This window comes from Pithys albifrons, chromosome 1 (genome assembly GCF_047495875.1).
Source record: "Pithys albifrons albifrons isolate INPA30051 chromosome 1, PitAlb_v1, whole genome shotgun sequence".
Classification (NCBI taxonomy): domain Eukaryota; kingdom Metazoa; phylum Chordata; class Aves; order Passeriformes; family Thamnophilidae; genus Pithys; species Pithys albifrons.
Window position 1 is genome coordinate 63,107,157 of NC_092458.1, and position 19,858 is coordinate 63,127,014.

Sequence of the window (19,858 nt, forward strand, 5' to 3'; positions counted from 1 at the left end):
ACAGATCAAATGAGTGTATAAGCATCCAATGTTGCAGCTTAGTAAGGGAATCTTAATAAAACAAAGTGCTTCAGGTTGCAAAAGTAACTTGTCTGTCTTCTCCATTTCCCATTTGACCCTCTGTCCCTCAAAGAAGAAAACCAACACAAGACTCTGAACAACATACACCGGATAATTGCTTGTGTTGTTTGAACTTACCTCTTCTCCAAGCTGTGTAAATCCTGACTTGCATAAATGAACAAAAAAAAAAATAGCTTCCCTATGTAGGGCCTCTCTTGAGTCAAGTATTTAACAAAACGGGGCAGGGTGTAGAATTATGAATAAGTAGCGGGTTTGCATACAATTTTTTTTGTTCCTTTCCAGATTAAACAGTTTATAAATAAATTTGGATCTGATGTGCCACTCTAGTGCAGTGTCCAAATTTGAAAAGAAAACAATTGCATCATTTCTTATTCTATACATTGAACTCCATGGGTTTCCATTCTTTCAGCATAAATGGAGATGTTTCTCCATGTAGTAATTTTTTTGCCAAATCTGTGCTGTTTACATGAAAGTTTTTTTCTCTGTTCTCAGCTGGCTGGGCAAAAAATGTAAGGTTAAACAAAAGAAAATGAAAAACATTTTCGCTGAATGTCTTTGGGACCGGTAATTTCAGTGTAACCCTTTGCTGCTCTTTAAATTAAATTTAAAAAAAACAGTCTATCTTCTTAAAAGTTGCATCAAAATGTATTATTTTACGGTTTTAATTGAGCTGTCCTCTATTTTTGTTCTCTGGCGTACTACCCTTTTGCTGGTTTTGACTGACTTTTTTCTTGCTTAACACTGTTACATCTTACAGGAATTTTCTAATCCCTTCAAAGCCCTTCAAAGTTAACACTTGCACTGGAAGTGTGTTTTTTTTTTTTTGTCTTTTTTTTACCATTAGTCATGATCATCTATAGTCAAGGGAACTGGCTGTGTCAGCTACCTTGCAAAGATTTTTTTATAACCAGACTGAACACTACTATGGGCTCAAAAAGAGGAGAGCGTGGTGGCTTAACGTCTTAGTTTTGGTTTTAGTGCTATTTTTCCTTACTGATTTGAAGTTCATCTTACACACATTACTAAACCATATATTTTTGTACTTTTTAATTCTTTAGAATTCTTTGGAGTAGGGACAATTTTAGGAGGAATAATTTAAAGACATTATTAATTCCCTTATGTTGAGCCTCCTTCCTGAATTTAGACTTTGCTTATTGATTTTAATCCTCACTTCATTAAGCCTGTTTCTAAAAGAGCAAAGTCTGCATGAGATCTATACTTAGCTTTACACCTGTGTACTTTTCTGTTACTCATATTTCACCCAGATGCTTTCTTCATGCTAATAAAAATACAAAGGAATCTATTGTTGAGAGACTTTTTAGACTCCATATGTGCTAATAAAGGTTTTGAGAGATTTAGAAAATAAAATGCAGTGTTTAGGGTTTAAGAATCAGGAATCTGAGTTGCATTAACAAACTTCCTAGTCATACTTGTTTAAGTCTCTTTTTATAACTGCTGATACTAGTAGTCCACCAAAATAATTCCTGCTGTTTGGCTAGAGTAGGATTTTAAGATTAATTTAGGACAAAGGTGAGTATTGAGAGAGAGAAATTAAAGTAGTTTTTATTTTACTGCCTTTTTTTTTTCATAGAGTTAACACAATTTCCATTGAGATACAAGCTATTTACCAAACAGTTGCTAAATAAATCTTCCAGTGAGATATGGATGAAACTCTATAGCACTAATATCTCCAATCACATCAATAAGACGTGTGGTGTGCTGGCCATCTGTTATATAAACCTGAATGGGGTCTGAAATCCTTACACCAAAGACCTGACTTTTTAATGCCATCACTTCTATGAAGGTGTACCATAAAAATCACCATGTGCTGGCAACCTATGCAACTGGACCCTTTTAAATCTGTGTAAAAGTGATGGCATTCCGAGCACCTCAGCATTTCTTTAAATTAAAACAGCTACTTACATTAAAATCTATGTGTTAAAGAGGTTATGCTCTTGCTTAGGGTTTGTTTTTCCCCCCTCCCAATCTGCAAGATCCCTGATGGGGTCCACATCTGTGAGAGCAGCAGCACGCATGACAGACTGCCCCGCGAGTGGCAAGCCAACTGGAAGGAACACTGAGACCCACAAGGATTGCTGGACCCGCAGGGCTTTCAGCTTGTGAGAACATCAAGCTAATTAAAGTCTTCTGGCTGAAGTAAAGATAAATAAATAAATGCCTGCATGTTATTCCAGAGGACTGAATAAAGACAAAAATATTTGTGTGGTGTTTATCTAGTAACATCTCTTTAATTGTGAAAGGGGTGCCACCAGCAGACTTGGTGAATGGATGCAAATATCCAGTTCCTGATTTCTTTTTAATCTGTTGCTTTAAAAGGAGGGGTTCAGCAAAGGTAATGAAAAGTATTTTTACAAATAATTTTCAGTTATTATGTAAAGTTTAAAAAACCTTGGTGTGCATTTTTAGCACCTCTTCTAAGCTACTGCTTCCTTGTAACTGGCAAGTTTTGCCTCTGCTCCCCCTCCAGTGCTTCGCAGGTAGATGTCACTAAAGGGACTGAATGCTTTATTTGCACACCAGTGATATGGTATGTGCTACTAATGCATTGCTTGAGTTCTTTTCTATTAACTAATAGCATCTTAGCCTTCCCTTCCTTATATAGTGTCAATAAGAAAAGAAATAGGGCCACTAAAAACATCAGCATGAGATCAATTTTTTTTATTTTGTTTAAGTTTTCTACAGGCCATTTCTATTTTTTTAATTAGTTAGACTAAACCTAAGTGAACTACATATTTAAGTAAGTATGACTAAGATGTATTTAGGAGTGAATTTAATTTCAGTCGTGTGTAGACCATTAAGATAATTTTGTATTTAAACTGAAGCACTTGCTAAAGTGCTTTTTTAAAATGGGCCCCTGAAGGTGTTCCATGTTGGAAGGACCGAGCAGTTTCCTTTCTCAGGTAAACCTTGTTTTAAGATCCTAGAAAAATTAGGTCCTCAAGTAGAAATTCGAGTCTCTCTCTAGACATGCATTCAGAGAAGATGTAGCTGCCAAGTTAGGTCTTGATTTTCACATCTCCCATACTCACACATGAAAGCAAAGGGTGGAAGACTCAGAGACCATCAGGCTGCTAAAGAAAGCTGCAGTGGTGTGCAGTCAGCAGCTTTGACCTAACATCTACTGAACAGTGCTATCTCACTATGTAAAATGCAAAAAATTAAAAAAAAAGCTGTTTAATAATCTGTTGAAAATCTACCAATAACCTTTTTGTGTTTATACCCCTTTAATGTTGTAATGATTCATTCCTGATTGTAGGAGTAACAAACATGATTAAATGGTAATTCCTTTAAGAAAATACTGTGGAGGGGGTCAAATAAGTATGAAATTGGATGCCTGGTCTAGGAAAACAAACAAACACAGCAGAATGCATACAGAAAACACGTTTTTCTGCTTATTTTACAAGCAGGACTGTAAAGGAAATAATTCTCTCATTACATGTGTATAAAAATAGGTTTTGAGAGTGACTTCTCCAGACATGAGAACTCCTTCCTAGCATTTTTCCGTTACCTTCATCCACATCTGTTCATTTGTTCAAAAATGAACCAGAGGTAAGTTTTTACTGAGACATCCTGCAGAGGCACAGTCACAGGCATAGAACATACATAAACACACCCTAACCATCAAAGAAGAGCAGCAATATCTTAGCAAACTGCATAAAATCAGTCAGTGCTCACTTCTGCTATCAAGAGGCAGCAAAACCAGTCCAAAAACTGATTCATGCATTTTCCATTTGTGGTCAAAACTCAGAAGAAGTGCTTGGCTGAATGAAAAGAGTGAACTGGGGTTGATAAAAAGGAAAAAAGGGCAAAGAATCTCTCAGTAGATGGCATGTGCAAGCTCTCAGTATTACTTAGTGAAAAATATTCCAAGTTCAGACTTCGTCTAAGACATCTGGCCTTAGTCTGTTGTGGGAGAAATTAAAAATTATGCTGTTCGAATGAACTCAGCATACTGGCCAGATTTTAAGTTTGCTGTCTGTCTTCTCCCTGGCTCCATACTCAGCAAAGATCCAAACTGCTGCATCTTTAGTTGCTCTTCCTCCTGTTGTTGACTGTGTCCTGTGGTGGCAGATGAGAGAAATCTTTCCAAAGTAGCTGTATTTAATGTGCAAAAGTGGATTGGCACCCTGATTGTGGGCATCTAGAAACCTTGCAAGCACTGATAAAGAACTGATAGTGTTAGTTACATGCAGTACAGCCTGCAATTTATGTAATATATAGATCGAAGGAGATAATGAAATACTGCAGCAATCTGCAACCTTTCAGTATGTGAATTATGTGAACCCAAGAAAGTTTTAGTTTTGAAAATCCTCTGAATATTGCAACACAAGAACCTGAGGAAATGCTCACAAGTTTGAAGGGCCACCATTACATTTGTGGCTTCTTCTGTTTTTTCCTGAAGATAGGAAAATCCTGTAGGTGTGTTAATATAATTATTATGCACCACAGGATAAAAGTTTTGGGTGGAATAAAAAAACCCAACAAACAACGCCTGTGTAGTTTCATCCATCTAGATGCATGATGAAGCAGGTTTCCTAAAGTTAATGCCTAGAGTCTATAGTTAACTGGTAGACATTGATGGGTGTTTTAGAAGGCTTCCCTGGTGAGATTCTGCCTCCTACACTTCTGATTTCCAAGGTGGGTGCCTACAAGTCTCCTTCTAGAGACTATAGAAATACTGTCCCCCTACTATTAACTGTACAAACTCAGACACTTGCAGTTCAAGTACTTAAAACTGAAGTACAGAGTCAGGCCTCAAGTGAACCACACCCAGTGAAATCCTTTTACAAAAAAGCAACTATTATTCACCTTGACATTTGTTTTTCTTCATACGTTACCATAATGATTCCTCCCTTCTAGAACACAACTGGAGAGGATTTCACCAGAGGGAGGTTTGTAAAAGTGAGTAATTCTGCACATAAGAAAGCCAGCTATGGACGTTTGTGCCTTTAGTGCCTGCTGTATTAACAGAGTCTCTGAGAACACGGTCTCCTGCCTGCAGAGGGCATACAGCTCCTCAGTTTTCCCTGCCAAAATATGTGTGGAATAGGGAGAAACGAATGGAGCGTACATCAGAGTGTTCATGCACATTGCTGCACATGGTGTATCAGGGATATCTCCATGTACATGGGAGTACCAAAAGTGTAATTTTGGAGGAAAAACTGGACTCTTCCCAAGCATCCACATATCCCTCCAGTAAAGTAAATAGATGCTTTAACGTAGTAAACACTGAAGCCTCCCTGGGACATGTGTCCAGCAGGAACATGCTGGGAGTACTCATACTTCTTAAAAATCATGTTTTCATTTGTGTCTCCATTTCCAGAGCTCCCAGCACAGTGGCTCCTCTACCTCATTAGCATCCACCAAAGTTTGCAGCTCTATGGATGAAAATGATGGACCTGCAGAAGGTAACATTTGGAGGGTGACATTTCAAAGCAGTCAGTGTAGTGATAACAGCAGCTGTGTAGGAAATGAGTCATTCTTCCTGTCAGAGAAGGTGGGAGCGTTGCAGGCTGGATGACTTTCCATGAGGAGGCTCCTCAGCCGTAGCAAACCACTTAGGTTCACTCTGGATCAGATTTGATCTGGACATCACTCTTCAGAGGTATTTTTATTGCAGAATACTCAAGGTATTATTCCTGCAAGCAACACAGGCTTGTTTCAGCATTTTTATCCCATCTGTCATGGTACTAAAGAACACACTGCAGTCCTCGCTTTTTACTCAGAAATGGATAGTCTTATCCCATACTAAGGCTTTGAGCAAGTTGGCTAAGGCATAGTGTCTGCTTCAACACTCTGCACATATATATACATGTGTATATATGTGTTCCTGTATGAGAATAACTCTTCATTCTGTCTGTGAATTCAGGCGAATCCCAGCCTCCTTCTGTCATAACATTAGCTTTTAATACTAAGCTGGATCAAAGGACAAAGAAAAATACAGTTAAAAGCACTATCTTAAAGAGTGTAAACATAGATCACATTTCTAAAAGGATGTTTTTTTTCATTACATTATTTATATAGTAGTTTGTATCAGCTGCAGTTTACAGTCAGCTTTTAGAGGCATGTTAGGTATTTGTAACACTATATCAAATACATTTACAAATAATGGTTCAGGAATGAGCACTAAAACACAATAAACTACAAACTTTTTGTATGCTTAGACACTGTGTAATGCAATTTTACCTAAACATCTGCTACCCAGGTTGCATGCGATGTAGTATTATTGAGAACATTTGTTTAAAAGCTAAATATTTAATATTGGGGGATGGGGAGAACTAGCACTTAGCACATGAGGAGTTTTATGGATGTCTCAGTTTACAGGATGTAATAAAATAAGTGCTTGAGTGTTGGACTTCTTTGGTACATATATTTAATCATGCTGTGTCAAGGAGTTCCAGCCCTTTTTGGAGGCTGGTCTGCGCTTGTGCAGATCACAGAGGCCTTTTCATAATTAAAAAAATACAACTTCGGTTTTGTCTTGGGGGCATATTGCAATAGGAATGGTAAACTCTGTAACACTCGAATGGTGGTATGCTTGAGCCCCCAGAAGTCTTATTTTTCATTATTGTATCTGCGTGAAACCTGTTGAGTATATACAATGTCAGCAGCATGGTTTCACTGTACAGTAAGTGAGATACTGATTAAATGGTTTCCAGTCTCCTAAACTGTGGACTTGAAATACATGTTATGTGCAACATCTGTGTTTCCTTCACTAACAATAAAAATGTACTAATGACTCTTTCAGAAGTGTTGGAGGAAGGTTTCCAGGTTCCAGCATCGATAGCAGAGCGATATAAAGTTGGAAGGACTATAGGAGATGGAAATTTTGCTATTGTGAAGGAGTGTATAGAAAGGTGAGAAGAATAATATGCGTATTACTACAAAAAAATCATTAATGTCATGCTTTTTCTAGATCATGTCTTTATTTGTGGAATATTCACATGTAATACGGTAATGTCTCAATGCCAGATGGAAAAACTTAATGTCCTCTCATACTGAAAAAAGAGAGAGTTCAAGGGGAAATCTGTGAATTTCATTCTTTGTGGAGTTTATATGTTTTGGGGTTTTTGCTGCACTCCATATGATTTTACCAGTTCTTTATGTTCAGTCTTTATTGTTTCATTGAAGCAGCATCTTTTCTTGCACTACATTCTTGCAAGTCTCCTTTTACATTACACCAATGGAACATTTCACACGTAGGAGCATTCTGTAAAGATGTCATGAAGTTTTGTGTGTGTGGTGTAGTGGCAATGGTCAGCACAAGACCTTGGATCCATCTATTCTGCCATCTGACACTGAGAAGCAATCTCTTTCATTTATTTTTAATTAAATGGACATCTAATTTCTGCTTGTCTACATAGTGCCATTATATATGCTCCTTCCAACTTTATGAGCCTCACTGCAGTCACCAAAATCTAGCTTCTTCAAAGACCTTTTCTGTTAAGTGGTGAGAACAGTCACTGATTTTAGACATCTACTCCAGATTAGAGAAGTCACAAATCCCTTTAAATATCAGAGTTGCATAAAATGCCCAGGATGACTAGTTCAGGTGCTGGTTTTAAAATCTGGTCAGGTTTGAACTGGTTATACCCAATGTTAAGAGTGTAAAAAATAGGGAACAAGAACTAAGCAGAACTGTGGATGCCTTTTGATGATGTTGTTAAAAATAGGAGAGTATGAGATATGAAAGACAGAAAGTATTTCATCTGTATGTGAAATGATTGTAAGATTGCTCATGTTACATAGTAGCAGTGAAGAAAAGGAAAAACCTGCCAGAGCTAGAGATGTCCAAAAGAGAACAATAGAGATGTCAAGGTCTGATAATGAAATTTCATTGGGTTACTACCCCCTTTTACCATATCTCAGAGAGGAGACTCTTACAGAAGACTGCAAACTCACCTTTGGGCTCAAAGAAAGAACTTTTGTTCTTTATCCTATAAGAATATGATTTTAGCCCTAGAGAGTGAGATTAGATCTCATGGCAGATGGTGATAAATTAGCTTGACTCTTTTTAAATTAATCTCCTTGGAAAAAGACAGGTCCTGCTCTGCATCTGAAACTGTCTGGCATGTTGGAGACCATGAAGATGGCTGCTGGGGAAAAGGGGAAGAGTGGGTTTTGTATCAGCTGACAGTGTGCTTGTGAGATTTGGCCAAAACCAAATGGTGAGGCCTTCAGAGCTCTGCCAGAGTGAGTTCATGGTGGAGCTGGCCATCCAGAGGGTGGTAGCTGCTCTGATCAAACCCCAGGGTCTGAACAATAAACTGGAGAATATAAAAACCTAAAGGAGGCAAAGCAAAACAAGATGAAAAGAAGAAAACCCTGTAAAGCCCTGTGGAAGGGCATGACTGATGAAAAAGATAGGTGAAAACACATAACTAAGAAAAGAGAAAAAGGCAGCTACCAGTAAAATGAATAGTAACTGAGACAAACAGATTACAAGCTAAAGTAATTACAAGCTAAAAGTAAAGGTTGTGGTGTTGACACATTGTCATTCAGTTGAAAATGCCATTTGTGCTGAGAGCCAGTACAAATCTTCTAGTGTGCATTTTACAATTCTTTCCCAAGCTGAGAGAAAATACATGAACAAAATTAAATACAGGTCCCACCACACCTAAAAATAATACTGATTATAATATCCTTGAGAGCTTGAATGAAAACTGTTTCCTGTCCTCTTGTCTATCCCACTGGTCCCAGAAGTATCTGGTAGCATAGCACATCTAATGAATATGTGCTCAGATAGCATGATTGCCCAGGTATTTCCAGATACATAGTCTTGTGGTCTCTGAGCTATACCATTCCATAGATCCCATTTATATCAGAGAGCTACTACCTCGGAAGAGCTTGAAAATGAAAGTGGAATTATTTCCGTTTGTTCCCACTTCTAAATCAGTGTACCTTTATCATCACAAGTGTGGAAGGAGAAACTAAAGACTCAGAGGGTAAATTAAAGCCAGTATGTGTGAACCCCCTTCAAAAACATTCTTTGCAGTCTTTCTAAGCAAAAACTACCTCACTTCAAAGTCTGATAAGTCCATCATTTGCAGAGCTACAATTGATGGGGTGATACTTGGGACAGAGGACTTTTCCACTTTCTTCTGAAGTACAATTCTTGTGTGCATTAGACTTCAAAGGAATAGCGCCATAAGGTGTTAAGCAAGTAGGAATGGGTCTTATTACACAACTTCACTGGTCATGTAGATCCTTTTCTACTTCATAGCTCTGAGATCAGTCTGTGAGCACTGATTAACCACCCTGGCACTTCAATACATTTACAGGTGGTTTTGTCTGACAATGAACAGTTCAAATAGAAATGAAAAACCGTCTTCAAAATTTTCATGTGAGGACTTCTAAATCCCATTCTGAGCATCTGTGAATATACAGGCTCACACACAAGAATACGTTTCGTGCACGCATGAAAATAACAAATTTTTTTTTCTCCACTGCAGTGGAAATCTCTGTGAATTTTGCAAAAGTTTAAAAGAGCCAGACACCAAGCCCTTTTGTGGACTAGAGATCTAACTCTATGCCCTGCAGTAGTGCAGTGGGTCTAGACTTCTGTCCAACCATAATGTGTTGCCTCCTTTTTGTGGTGCTTTTTTATTGTTTGGAGCGAGCAATAGGTGAGAGGTGAGATGTCCGTTTCACAGTGAGTTTCAGGCATGGCTGTGCATATTTTTTGGTGGTGTGTAAGTTGCAGTGCTGCTGACAACATGCAGTTCTGCACCTTTTTAGGGGAAAGGATTTGCATTATCTTAGCTTTAATTTTTTTTTTTTTACAAAAACAAAGAGCAGTCAGAGTTGTCATCTTCTTGTTACATGTCTGCTCCATCATATGCACAATTTGTCCTGCGGTGTTTTTATATGTGTTCATTTTTAACTTTCAGATACTTCCAAATTCTGACATTTCCTCACTAGCTCAGGTTTCCCAGTGTTTTGGAGTACATGGAGTCTCCCAAGGCCAACAAAAACCATCAATTTCCTTACTCATGACAGAAAGGAAGCATTCCTAGGGCAAACAAGCAGCTTGAAAGGGACTCCTAATGAAATAGGCTATATTTTGTCTCAGTTTGAACCCAAGGTATCCTAATTTCTACTGTTTCTTGTCCCACCTCCTTCCTCCTTCTAGTCCCCACAATTAATGTCCAGATCTCTTCCTGTCCTCTCACTGAGCTTTACTGTAGCCCCTGAATGCCAGCACCAGAAAGGAGCACCCTGCATGGAGTGTGCCCCATTTTGAGGGGCTGTAGCATTAAACCCCTTTGTGAGGGAGTACAGATATGAGAAGGTTTTAATTTTTCTTTGCATAAATCTTGAACAGACCTGTTGTACTGTTTTTTTTCCCAAGTCATAAACTTTGTTACCCTGTGTGATTTCTTTGGATAGCCTTTTAATTGATGACCTAATAAAGACTGTCTTTGCTCTCTGCTGACCTGGGAACTCAAACAGAGTTAATATTTTGGGGTTTTCTTGGCTTTTTACTGAACTCACCATTTTTCCTAGTGATCCATCATTGCTGGTGGAGTTCTCCATGTTTTAATATGGCACTGAAAATGCCCAGTTGTTTTCCAGAAACAGTGCTTTTAGTTTAGTACTCACTTTGCATGTCCTGTTTGACAGACTGAGAACACTTTTAGACACATTAATTTCTCTGTTTAACATACTATGTACCAATTTAATGAATCAGTTTAACTATGTTTTTTGAAATGAACCAAACATATACTTAAGGGTAATGTGATAGACTTTTTTAATCTGTTTAGGTTCTTAATGCAATATGAAAATATTTCAGTAAGATCTTTTTCTTATATTGTCCATTCTCCACTTAATCTTATGGTGAACCTAGGGCTTGTGAACAGAGCTTCTTATTTTCATCCTTATAGTCAACTTTTCTTTTTGTAACTTAAGTAAGAAATGGAAGTTGATACCATTAGTTGTCTACAAGCTTTTTTTTCTATGTTAGCATTCTGTATTAGAGATATCTACGTATATGTGGTAGTGATAAATATTATAAGGTTTCAGAAGAATACAGTGCTTAAAAGGAAATGTGTTCTCATACTGAACTAATTTCTCTGTAATTTCTTATTGTCTGCAGAACCTTTCACATTCTGTCCTAAACCCCAGTGTATTTAAATCTGCTAAATATCCTATACTTACTGAATACATAAAATATTATTCCAAGGACTGACCTTTTTATCATAGCAGTTGTGAGTGCAGATGTGCAAACAAATGACTTTTCATTATAAATACAAAATAATTAAGTAATTATTTTTGATGGATTGTATTTTTCATGTAATAGAAAACTTCTTTTGTTTTGAAAATATTTGGATCTGTGGACACTATATGGTATTTTTACATAAAAATGCAGAAGTAATAACAATTACCATTACAAAATGAAAACAAAAATCAAGTGATTTTTTGCTTTGAAAACATTGAAATTTCTTGAAATTTCCTGATTTGGAAAAAGAAGTTTGATTTTTTTATGCACACATATTCAGTAACTGACAACACCAGTCAAATCTAAGCTTCATTTCTTGAAACAAATGAATACTTGAATAGAATTCTTCACTAGACTTGTTGTAGTCAAATGACAGATAAAAACTTGACTAATATCCAATGTGATTGAATATAATTTTTTTCTTTTATCTTTCCTCAGATCAACTGGCAGAGAATATGCTCTGAAAATAATCAAAAAAAGTAAATGTAGAGGAAAAGTGAGTACCCAAAAGCATGAAACCAAAAGATTTTTTTTCCCAGTGAATGTTGTGCAAGAGATCAGTTTGGGAAGCTGTTGGTATTTGTCTCCTTCCTGACAACTGTTAAAATCTTTTTGGTTGAAGCTTTTGCCTACCCTCTGGAGACTTTTGGAATATCAGTTTAAAAGGCTGTCCTGTGACTTTCCAGATGTGTGTGTTGATTCTCCAGTTGGTTGGTTGTGTGTGACTCTTTGCTCTTTACCCCTGTAATTATGTGCTCTAATTTTCATAATTCCGCATGTTAGAGAAAACAGAAAAATAATGCAAATAATTATAATAACACCGGTCACTGTGTCAAAAGAGTAGATTAATCAAAGTGATGTTAGTTCTATACCAAGGGACTGTTAGCTTTTGAAATCTCTAACAAAAGGTTCTCTGAGAAGATATCATATTGTTAAATCAAAGGATTCTACATCAGAGAAAATTTTAAAAGCTTCCATATTTGATTTTTCTCTGCATCAGAAACATGTCTTTTCCACCATTTATTTTTCTATGTTCCACTCTCTCTTTTTTCAGTTACCTCACTGATGTTGTTTCTAGACATATTCTTTCTATATTGCTTGGGGCAACATCTGTTAGGTTTTTCAAAAACCCTGAAGAATCCATGGAGGTCCCATTTTCTCTGGGTTTTCCACTGTGATTTTTTTTTCCCACAAACAGGTAGTTATTAAAGATTTTTTTGTGTGTGTGGCAGGAACACATGATCCAGAACGAGGTATCTATTTTAAGACGAGTCAAGCATCCCAATATTGTACTTCTGATTGAGGAGATGGACATGCCAACTGAATTATACCTTGTCATGGAACTTGTAAAGGTGAGTATTTTGGAGACGAGCTGCTTATTAGGAATTGTTTTGACCATATTGAGGAATTCCATTGGTACTAAGGCTTACTAAAAACTTGCGATCGCAGAGTAATTCATAGTAGAAGGATTCTCTGAAGGTAGTCTGGCATCCTACTGAAAGATGTGCAACCCACTGTCAGCTTTTTTTCTGTAGCTTTTGAATATTTCAAATATCTGTCTAACTTGCTGAAAGCCACATTTGGAAGTGCTCTGTGGACAGTACTTTGGAGATCACCAGTTTTATTTGCTTCCTCAAAAGAAGTCTCTTTAAAAAGTTATAGTCTGCCTTGAGATGAAATGAAAATACACCCAGTCTAAATAGCCACAAAATACAGCCTTCAAAATAAAAAATTCTTTGATAATAAATTATTTTTTAGTAATTTATGTTAAATCTGAAAAATATTACACGTCTTTTTTCTCTGCTGATTTATATTGACAGAGTGTCAGACTTGCCTCCTTGATAGCAATCTATTTTTAAGCTAAAGGAAGGTGGAAGTGAAAGAGAAAAGCCTGCTATGTAAAGCATGGGGTTTTTTTCTGAAAAGTAAATTTTGGAATGCAGGATTTTATATTTTGGACCCTATTTATTTTGTCATAGTAATTTCCAGATCTCATGCATTTATTTCACTCTCTGGCGGAATTACATATTCAAACAGGATTATAAGCTCAGTCCAGGTCATCTCTTGCCCCCATACTGTCAACAGTACAGTGCAACAAATATGAATATAGATTTTAGTTCTGGTACTGATACACAAGTATGTCCCCGTACACAAAAAGTGGTAAAAATCTATTTGAGTAAATTGTTTAAATTAGAACAGAAAACCACTGAGGGCCTCTTGTCCTCCATGTGTACTGTAGCAGGATAGACCTGTTTTTCCCATTCACTAGTGGCATTCACAGTTCTCCTTCCTTCCTCAACTATTCTCTGGAAAGGACAGCTTTCCAGCAGCCACCTCCATTTCTTTATCCCGATCTGCAAGTTCTCCAGGGGCAGCCTACACCTGGGAAATCCACAGTTTTAGGTGTTTAAGGACAAATATGGCAGCAGCAGCATTTGTGTGCAGGCCTGTTGTATGTATGTGCTCAACACATGAGAAAATCAGGCACTCTGAACCCTGTCACCCAGATCACTCCACTCATCTTAAATTGAAAATGTGGTCCTCTTCAGTGGATATCCTCTGTATCCATGGCTAACAACAGGGACCACCAGAGGTCATGAGACAAAGCGATTTTTGATGGGCAAAATTGTTAACTGCTTTGCTCTGGTTGTAGGTGGAGATAAGAGGATGCTCTTAATGTAGTCACCCCATTGAGATTTCAGGTAGGATGATCCCAGGTCCAAGCATTTCTTTAAGAACTTGTCAGTCTTTGGTCTGGAATACCAGAGCAAGTAGAATGACAAGTCTTATTGTTTCATTCCATTTTCCCTCATGCCCTGTGGCAGCAGCAGTGCCACAAGCATGTTCCCAGTCCGGAGCTGGGAGGCTGTCAAGTGTTGCTCATAGGTGGATGGTCACAGATTTTTCCTGTCCCTGTGACATTCTGGGACATTCTTGTTATCTATGACAAGCTCAGGCCATGACCCGCAGCTTAGGAGATGGCAACATTTTTGTCTTAGGTTTGAGCCTGATGGATGCCCTGCTTGGTTTGAGTGGTGCTGTGGAGCTTATGGCTCCACTAACCTCCAAGCTCTGAGGAAGCACACTGGGAGATGCTGGTGGCAAGGAGCATCCCTATTTTTTTCTCCGATGGAGAGGTTAAACCCTAAGAAAAAAGAAAAATACTGGCACTTTTCCCACCATGAATCCCTCAGTGTAACTGATCCCAGATTCATTTTCCCACTCCCTTCACAATCACAGCCCTCTCTCACTCTTAGGCGTGCACTGTGAAATAGCACAGCTTGAGGTCAGACACCTTTAACCACCTAACACTATTTTAATTATAATTACTGCTCTATTCTATAAGTGAACTCATTATGAGATCCATGCTACTGCCTTTTTTCCCCGGTATACATGAGAGCTTGTTCAAAGGTCCCTCAATCCTCTTGCACAGCACTGTAATCTGTTGTAGTCACAGCTTCAAGCCTGCATTGACGATTCGTTCATCTTGGCCCCATGAGGTGTGCTAAGAAGTAAAAGCTGTGCCTTGTCTAACCTGCCAAGATGGTAAGCACATAGCTGGTTTTATGGGTGCAACCTGCTGTGCTACTCATGGTTGAAAAATGTGCAAACTGTAGTCTCCAATGGATTTTTAATCGAAGTCCTACTCAGCTAAATGAGAGAGAAGGGGACCGACAACTCTTAGAAAGTAACTAGCCTAAAAGATGTATATAAAGAAAATGATGCATTATATTCACTTTCTGGAAAATTCTATTTTCTTGAGCTCTTTCGTCTTTACTCTTCAAGATTGCTGCACATGCTAAAATGTTTATGCTTTCAGATATTCTATGGAAGGGCTTTATAGAAATCTCAGTACTTCTCATATCCTAGAGAGCACTGTTTTATTATTCTTTACATTTATGTAGAATAATAGAAGAAATTTAGAAGAAATATCCTGATTCTTGAAAATGAATTTTGTTTCTTTGAAGCAAGCATCTATTCCTCAGTATTTAATTGAGGGAAAAAAGACTTTTTACACTCCATGGGCAGCAAAGAAGTTATTTCTGGATAAACATTAATTGTTAATTCACCCATTGCTGACCATTACCATTTCATAGAGTGCACTGTTAGAATTGATTAACCATCTGTTATTGACTGACTTTTGAAGACCTGACTTTAAATCAAACTCACACACAGGAAAGAAAGGCAAAGAGGAAAGGCTTGATACTGCAGAGCCCGGTTTCAGTTAATACCACCCTGCATTAATTGGCAGTAACATGTTTGACATAAGTGGCTGCTGAAAATCGAGCCCTCACCTCATGGCAGATAGGCCATTCATTGCTTTGTAAAGTGTAAGAAAAAGCACTTCATAAATACAAATATAAACACATTGCAAGTGGTGCTTGTAAAAGGAAGCAAAGGCCTGGTTTCTGGCACATTGCCTTGTTACACAGAGAAACAAAATTGTTATTCAAACCTAACAGGGGTTTGGCCAATTTAAGATGCACGATTTATTGCAGTTCCCTTTACTGCTCCAGGATATGATTTCTTTTGCAGAAGAAAAAGAGAGATCGTATTTACATAACACGGTAATAAATAAATAATTGGTTACTGTAGTTCCAAGTACACTTCGTCATGTGCACAGATGATAAAAACTGCATTCAGATGTTGCTGGCCCCATTTCACTGCAGAACAGGGGATGTAAGACTGAAATGTCATCCTGAACTCACCCCTTGTGCCTGAATAAATGATAGTGACCTGCTGTGTGAATCGGCTTAGCAGAACCTTGCAGGTTGAAGTGCTCTTTGGGGAGAGGAAAGGCTGAAAACAATTCTGCCTGATATAGCTGTCAGTTCTGTTAACTCTTTCCAGGATATCACCTCTCTTTTAACCACAAAGAATCCCATAGACTAAATATATGCTTTCTGTTCTTAGCAGGCTACCTGGTAAGAAACATTAATGACTGCAGGAGACTGCTTCAATGGAGAAAATTATTCTGCTTCAGATTGGCGTGACCATCTGTTAAATTGCTCTCCAGCCTCTGTCTTTTACTGAGTTTGTGTTTCTCCTGTGCATGAACATTTGTTCCTTTTCTTCTGACTTCAGGCCAATATTTTTCCTTTTCTTTTTAAGGTTCAACTTCTTTCCTTCTTGTCCCTCATATCTCAGCTTGGACTGTTTTCTTTCTCTGTTTGGAGGCAGATGCTTTGCTGATGTTATTGACACTTCTCCTGAGCATCTGGAAAATATTAGATAAGACCAAAGATCTGCCTAATCCACTACCTCATGTTAAAAAGCAGCTGGTACAGGGGTTTCACAGGAAGGAGCTTAGGGAAGATGGATTATTTATCTCACATACTTTCTCAAATGCTGATATGTAATACTTAGGGATCAGATAATGCCATGAAGTACATGGTATTGTACTTTTGCCAAATATTTGGTTTCTCTCTCTCTAATCCTCTGTCTGTTTTAGCTTGGCCTTTTGTTCTTCCTTTTCCTTGACACCATGTATCTTGATGTGTCTTGAACAGTCACCATTGATGTGGTCCAGATTTGACAGTGGTTGGTTGTAGGCAGTTTCCAAAGAGTTGGGATTTTGTATCTATAATGGGAATAAACCTGCCCTGGCATAGTTCAGCTGCATCTCAACAATACAAAAATTGTAATAGTTCGTTTGGGTTTTTTATAACAAGCAAAGTTAGTTTTATCGGGTTTGAGACTTTGGTGGTTCTCTTTTCCTACCCTTTTCTCTGTAGCTGTGATTCCAGGAAAAATTCCTTTTTTTTTTCTTTTAAATATTTCTTCCTCTCCTCCTTTCTCTTAATGGAAAAAGTGTTTACTCTGGAGCTGAGCCTTAAAAGAACCCAGTAAGTATCTTGAGGCCATTGATAAAATCACGAGAGTTGGTAAAGCTGGGAGTCCTCTGTTGCCTTCAGAAAATTCTACATTTTCTTTAAAGTACCATCCCCTGTGATTATTTTCTTAATATTTTAAATACAGTAGGGATTTTTTGCACTGTTTTTGCAGAATTATCCTTTTCCTTCTCCTTTTTTTTATTGTTGGACTGGTTTGGTTTTTTTTCTTACAGTTCCGCTTCGATTTTGACCAAAGGCTCAAAGGCTCTCTCAAAAGACATTTGGATTTTCATCCATTCTGTCAAGCTCCCTTCTTAATCTCATCTTTAAAGTTATTTTTTATCTTACATGCACTTCTTCCCACCTGCCAGCTCCTCTCTGGAAATACAGTCCAAATGTCATGGCTGCCTCAGATGCTGGTGAAGATCATTTCAGCTTTGAGGAGTTCTGCTTAATTTTGTTTTCTTGTCTTCTTTCCTTGTTTCTCTCTTATTTTCTTTTCTTCTCTCTCCCTGGCAGTAGCTTTTAGATGAATTAGGCAGCATGATGAGCTAGAAATGGCAAAAGCTGCCACCTGTATCTTCCAATGTGATTGCCTGACACACATGCTGTAAAGTTCTTCAGTGTTAGCTGCAAGAGGCATCACACTACCAAAAACTTCACATCTTGTGTAGAGAAAGTGGTTTCTAAAAATCCATGTTTTCAATGATTTATGAGATGAAAATAGACTTTTAAAATACAATAACTTTGAGAACAGGTAGCTAATTTGAGTTTCACTCAGAGTTCCTTCATCTTTCTAGGGTTTAGTCAGGCATTGGGCAAAAATTTGATGTCAGTCTGTGATTATAATAAAGAGTGGCATCATGACAAGCAAGTATGTATTCTTACTAGAAATTTGTAGCAGGGGCTCTGAACAGGCAAGTTGGCAAGTGCTGGACATATTCAAAAGCAGCAGCAGGTGGGAATGGTTTGCAATAGAGACTCCAGCCTTTTGGCTGACCAACTAGGCCATGACAAATGGTTTTGAATTACTGATCTGTTCAGCTGCCATAATGAGGGATGTCATGACAGTACCCATAGTTTATAGCTGCAAGGATATTGTGCTGCTTCTCTCTTATCCTCCTCCTTTTCCTCCTCTTGCTTCTCCTTCTCCTCTTCCTTGTCCTCCTGTAGCTCCTCTTCCTTCTCCTCCTCCTCTATAAATAATGTTCCTTGATCTTAAGTATTTTGATAATGTCAGAAGCAGTAATGCTCATATCCCATGGTAATTTTGTTCCAGGGAGGAGATCTTTTTGATGCTATTACTTCCACCAACAAATACACAGAGCGGGATGCCAGTGGAATGCTTTACAATCTGGCCAGTGCCATCAAGTATCTTCACAGCCTGAACATTGTCCACAGGGATATCAAGCCAGAGAACCTACTGGTAAGTGAAGATTCAGCTTTCAGTATTGTTGATAACTTAGGAGTGTGTGAGAGAAGGTTACACTTCTTCCTCCTTCCACACATCCGCCAAGTTTATTTCAGTCTTTTAAGTCATTGGCATTTTAATTTTAACCTTTGCATTATAAAGCTCTTCTCAGAACAACAGCTATCACAGAAAGTACAGTAACATAAGGTGGCACATCTAGACTGTTCCATGGGATGCAGCAGCAGAGTTATTCCTGGGATCACTAGAAGTGGCCTTTTAGTAAACTGCAAGGTAATTTCAAGCTTCTCATAAATATAAAAGTGTTCTGTCCTCAGAAGACTATTCCATACTTCTGCTGCTGCCCAAGTAATTAGCAACACTTCCATTTTACAGGTATGGTGCATGTAAATGCTGTGGCCTTATCATGTCGTACATCACAGCAGAGCCAGGAAGAGATGTCACTGTCCTTCCTTCCCCTACTGCATCTCCCAGATAATCCTATAGCACTTTTTATTAAGCCACTTTCCCAAACAGTCTGTCTCAATCTTTATTCTGACTAAATTTGTATGAGCCTTGTCCACTGAAGACAATGAAAACCATACCCTGACAATTAGTCTTCTGAAAATTTTGTACTTTTAAATGCAGCAATTGTATCCTCCATATAGTTTTATTTCTTCACAGAAATTAATTTCTGGTTATTTCCCTATCCTGAGGTTTTTTTCCTAAATTTGCTGACCTGTTCCAGTATAGAGATGTCCCAATTCTTCTTGTATTCTGCAACCATAAAGCAATGTTCATAGAATCATAGATCAGTTCTCTCAGTTGTGTGCTCTCTTCATGCATTTAGTCCTCCTTGAAACTGAAGAGGTTTTATGAGAAAGTTGATCCAAGCAGATCTTACTAATCTTCCAGGGAGTGGAATTTTACAGTTGGTGTTCTTCTAATGACAGGTGCTTTTTGCAGTTCTGACTGAGGAAGTAACCTGCCCTCATTTTTCAGGATCTGCTGAAAACATACTGGGTAGAAGTTTCACTAGACACTAGTGACTGATACACCTTTCTTGGCCCCCTTTTTGCTCCTTTCACAGGTCTGGTGCTGCTGTCAATAGGCGGCTCCATGCAGATGTTTTAGCAATCACATGCCAGGATTCATTAATGCTGTACCTGGAGTGTGCAAGGGGGTCTTGGTCTGGAACAGGGCTCGTCCTGCTGCTGTCTTGACTTGTCTATAAATGCCTAAAGTCTATTGTTGTCAGAGTAAAGTTTTTGGGGGTAGAGAGAAAGTTGGGGTGGA

At 38.1% G+C, this 19,858-nt stretch overlaps 1 protein-coding gene across 3 annotated transcripts in view; it reads left to right on the forward strand.

Moving 5' to 3' along the window:
• DCLK1 (doublecortin like kinase 1) overlaps positions 1 to 19,858 on the forward strand; it is a 255,376-nt gene that overhangs the window by 197,072 nt on the left and 38,446 nt on the right. For all 3 annotated transcript variants that reach the window (XM_071552689.1, XM_071552679.1, XM_071552696.1), the window contains 5 exons: positions 5,426 to 5,510; positions 6,851 to 6,959; positions 11,759 to 11,816; positions 12,553 to 12,672; positions 18,434 to 18,580. In XM_071552689.1, coding sequence (XP_071408790.1) covers positions 5,426 to 5,510; positions 6,851 to 6,959; positions 11,759 to 11,816; positions 12,553 to 12,672; positions 18,434 to 18,580 — 519 coding nt within the window. The remainder of the gene's footprint in view (positions 1 to 5,425; positions 5,511 to 6,850; positions 6,960 to 11,758; positions 11,817 to 12,552; positions 12,673 to 18,433; positions 18,581 to 19,858) is intronic.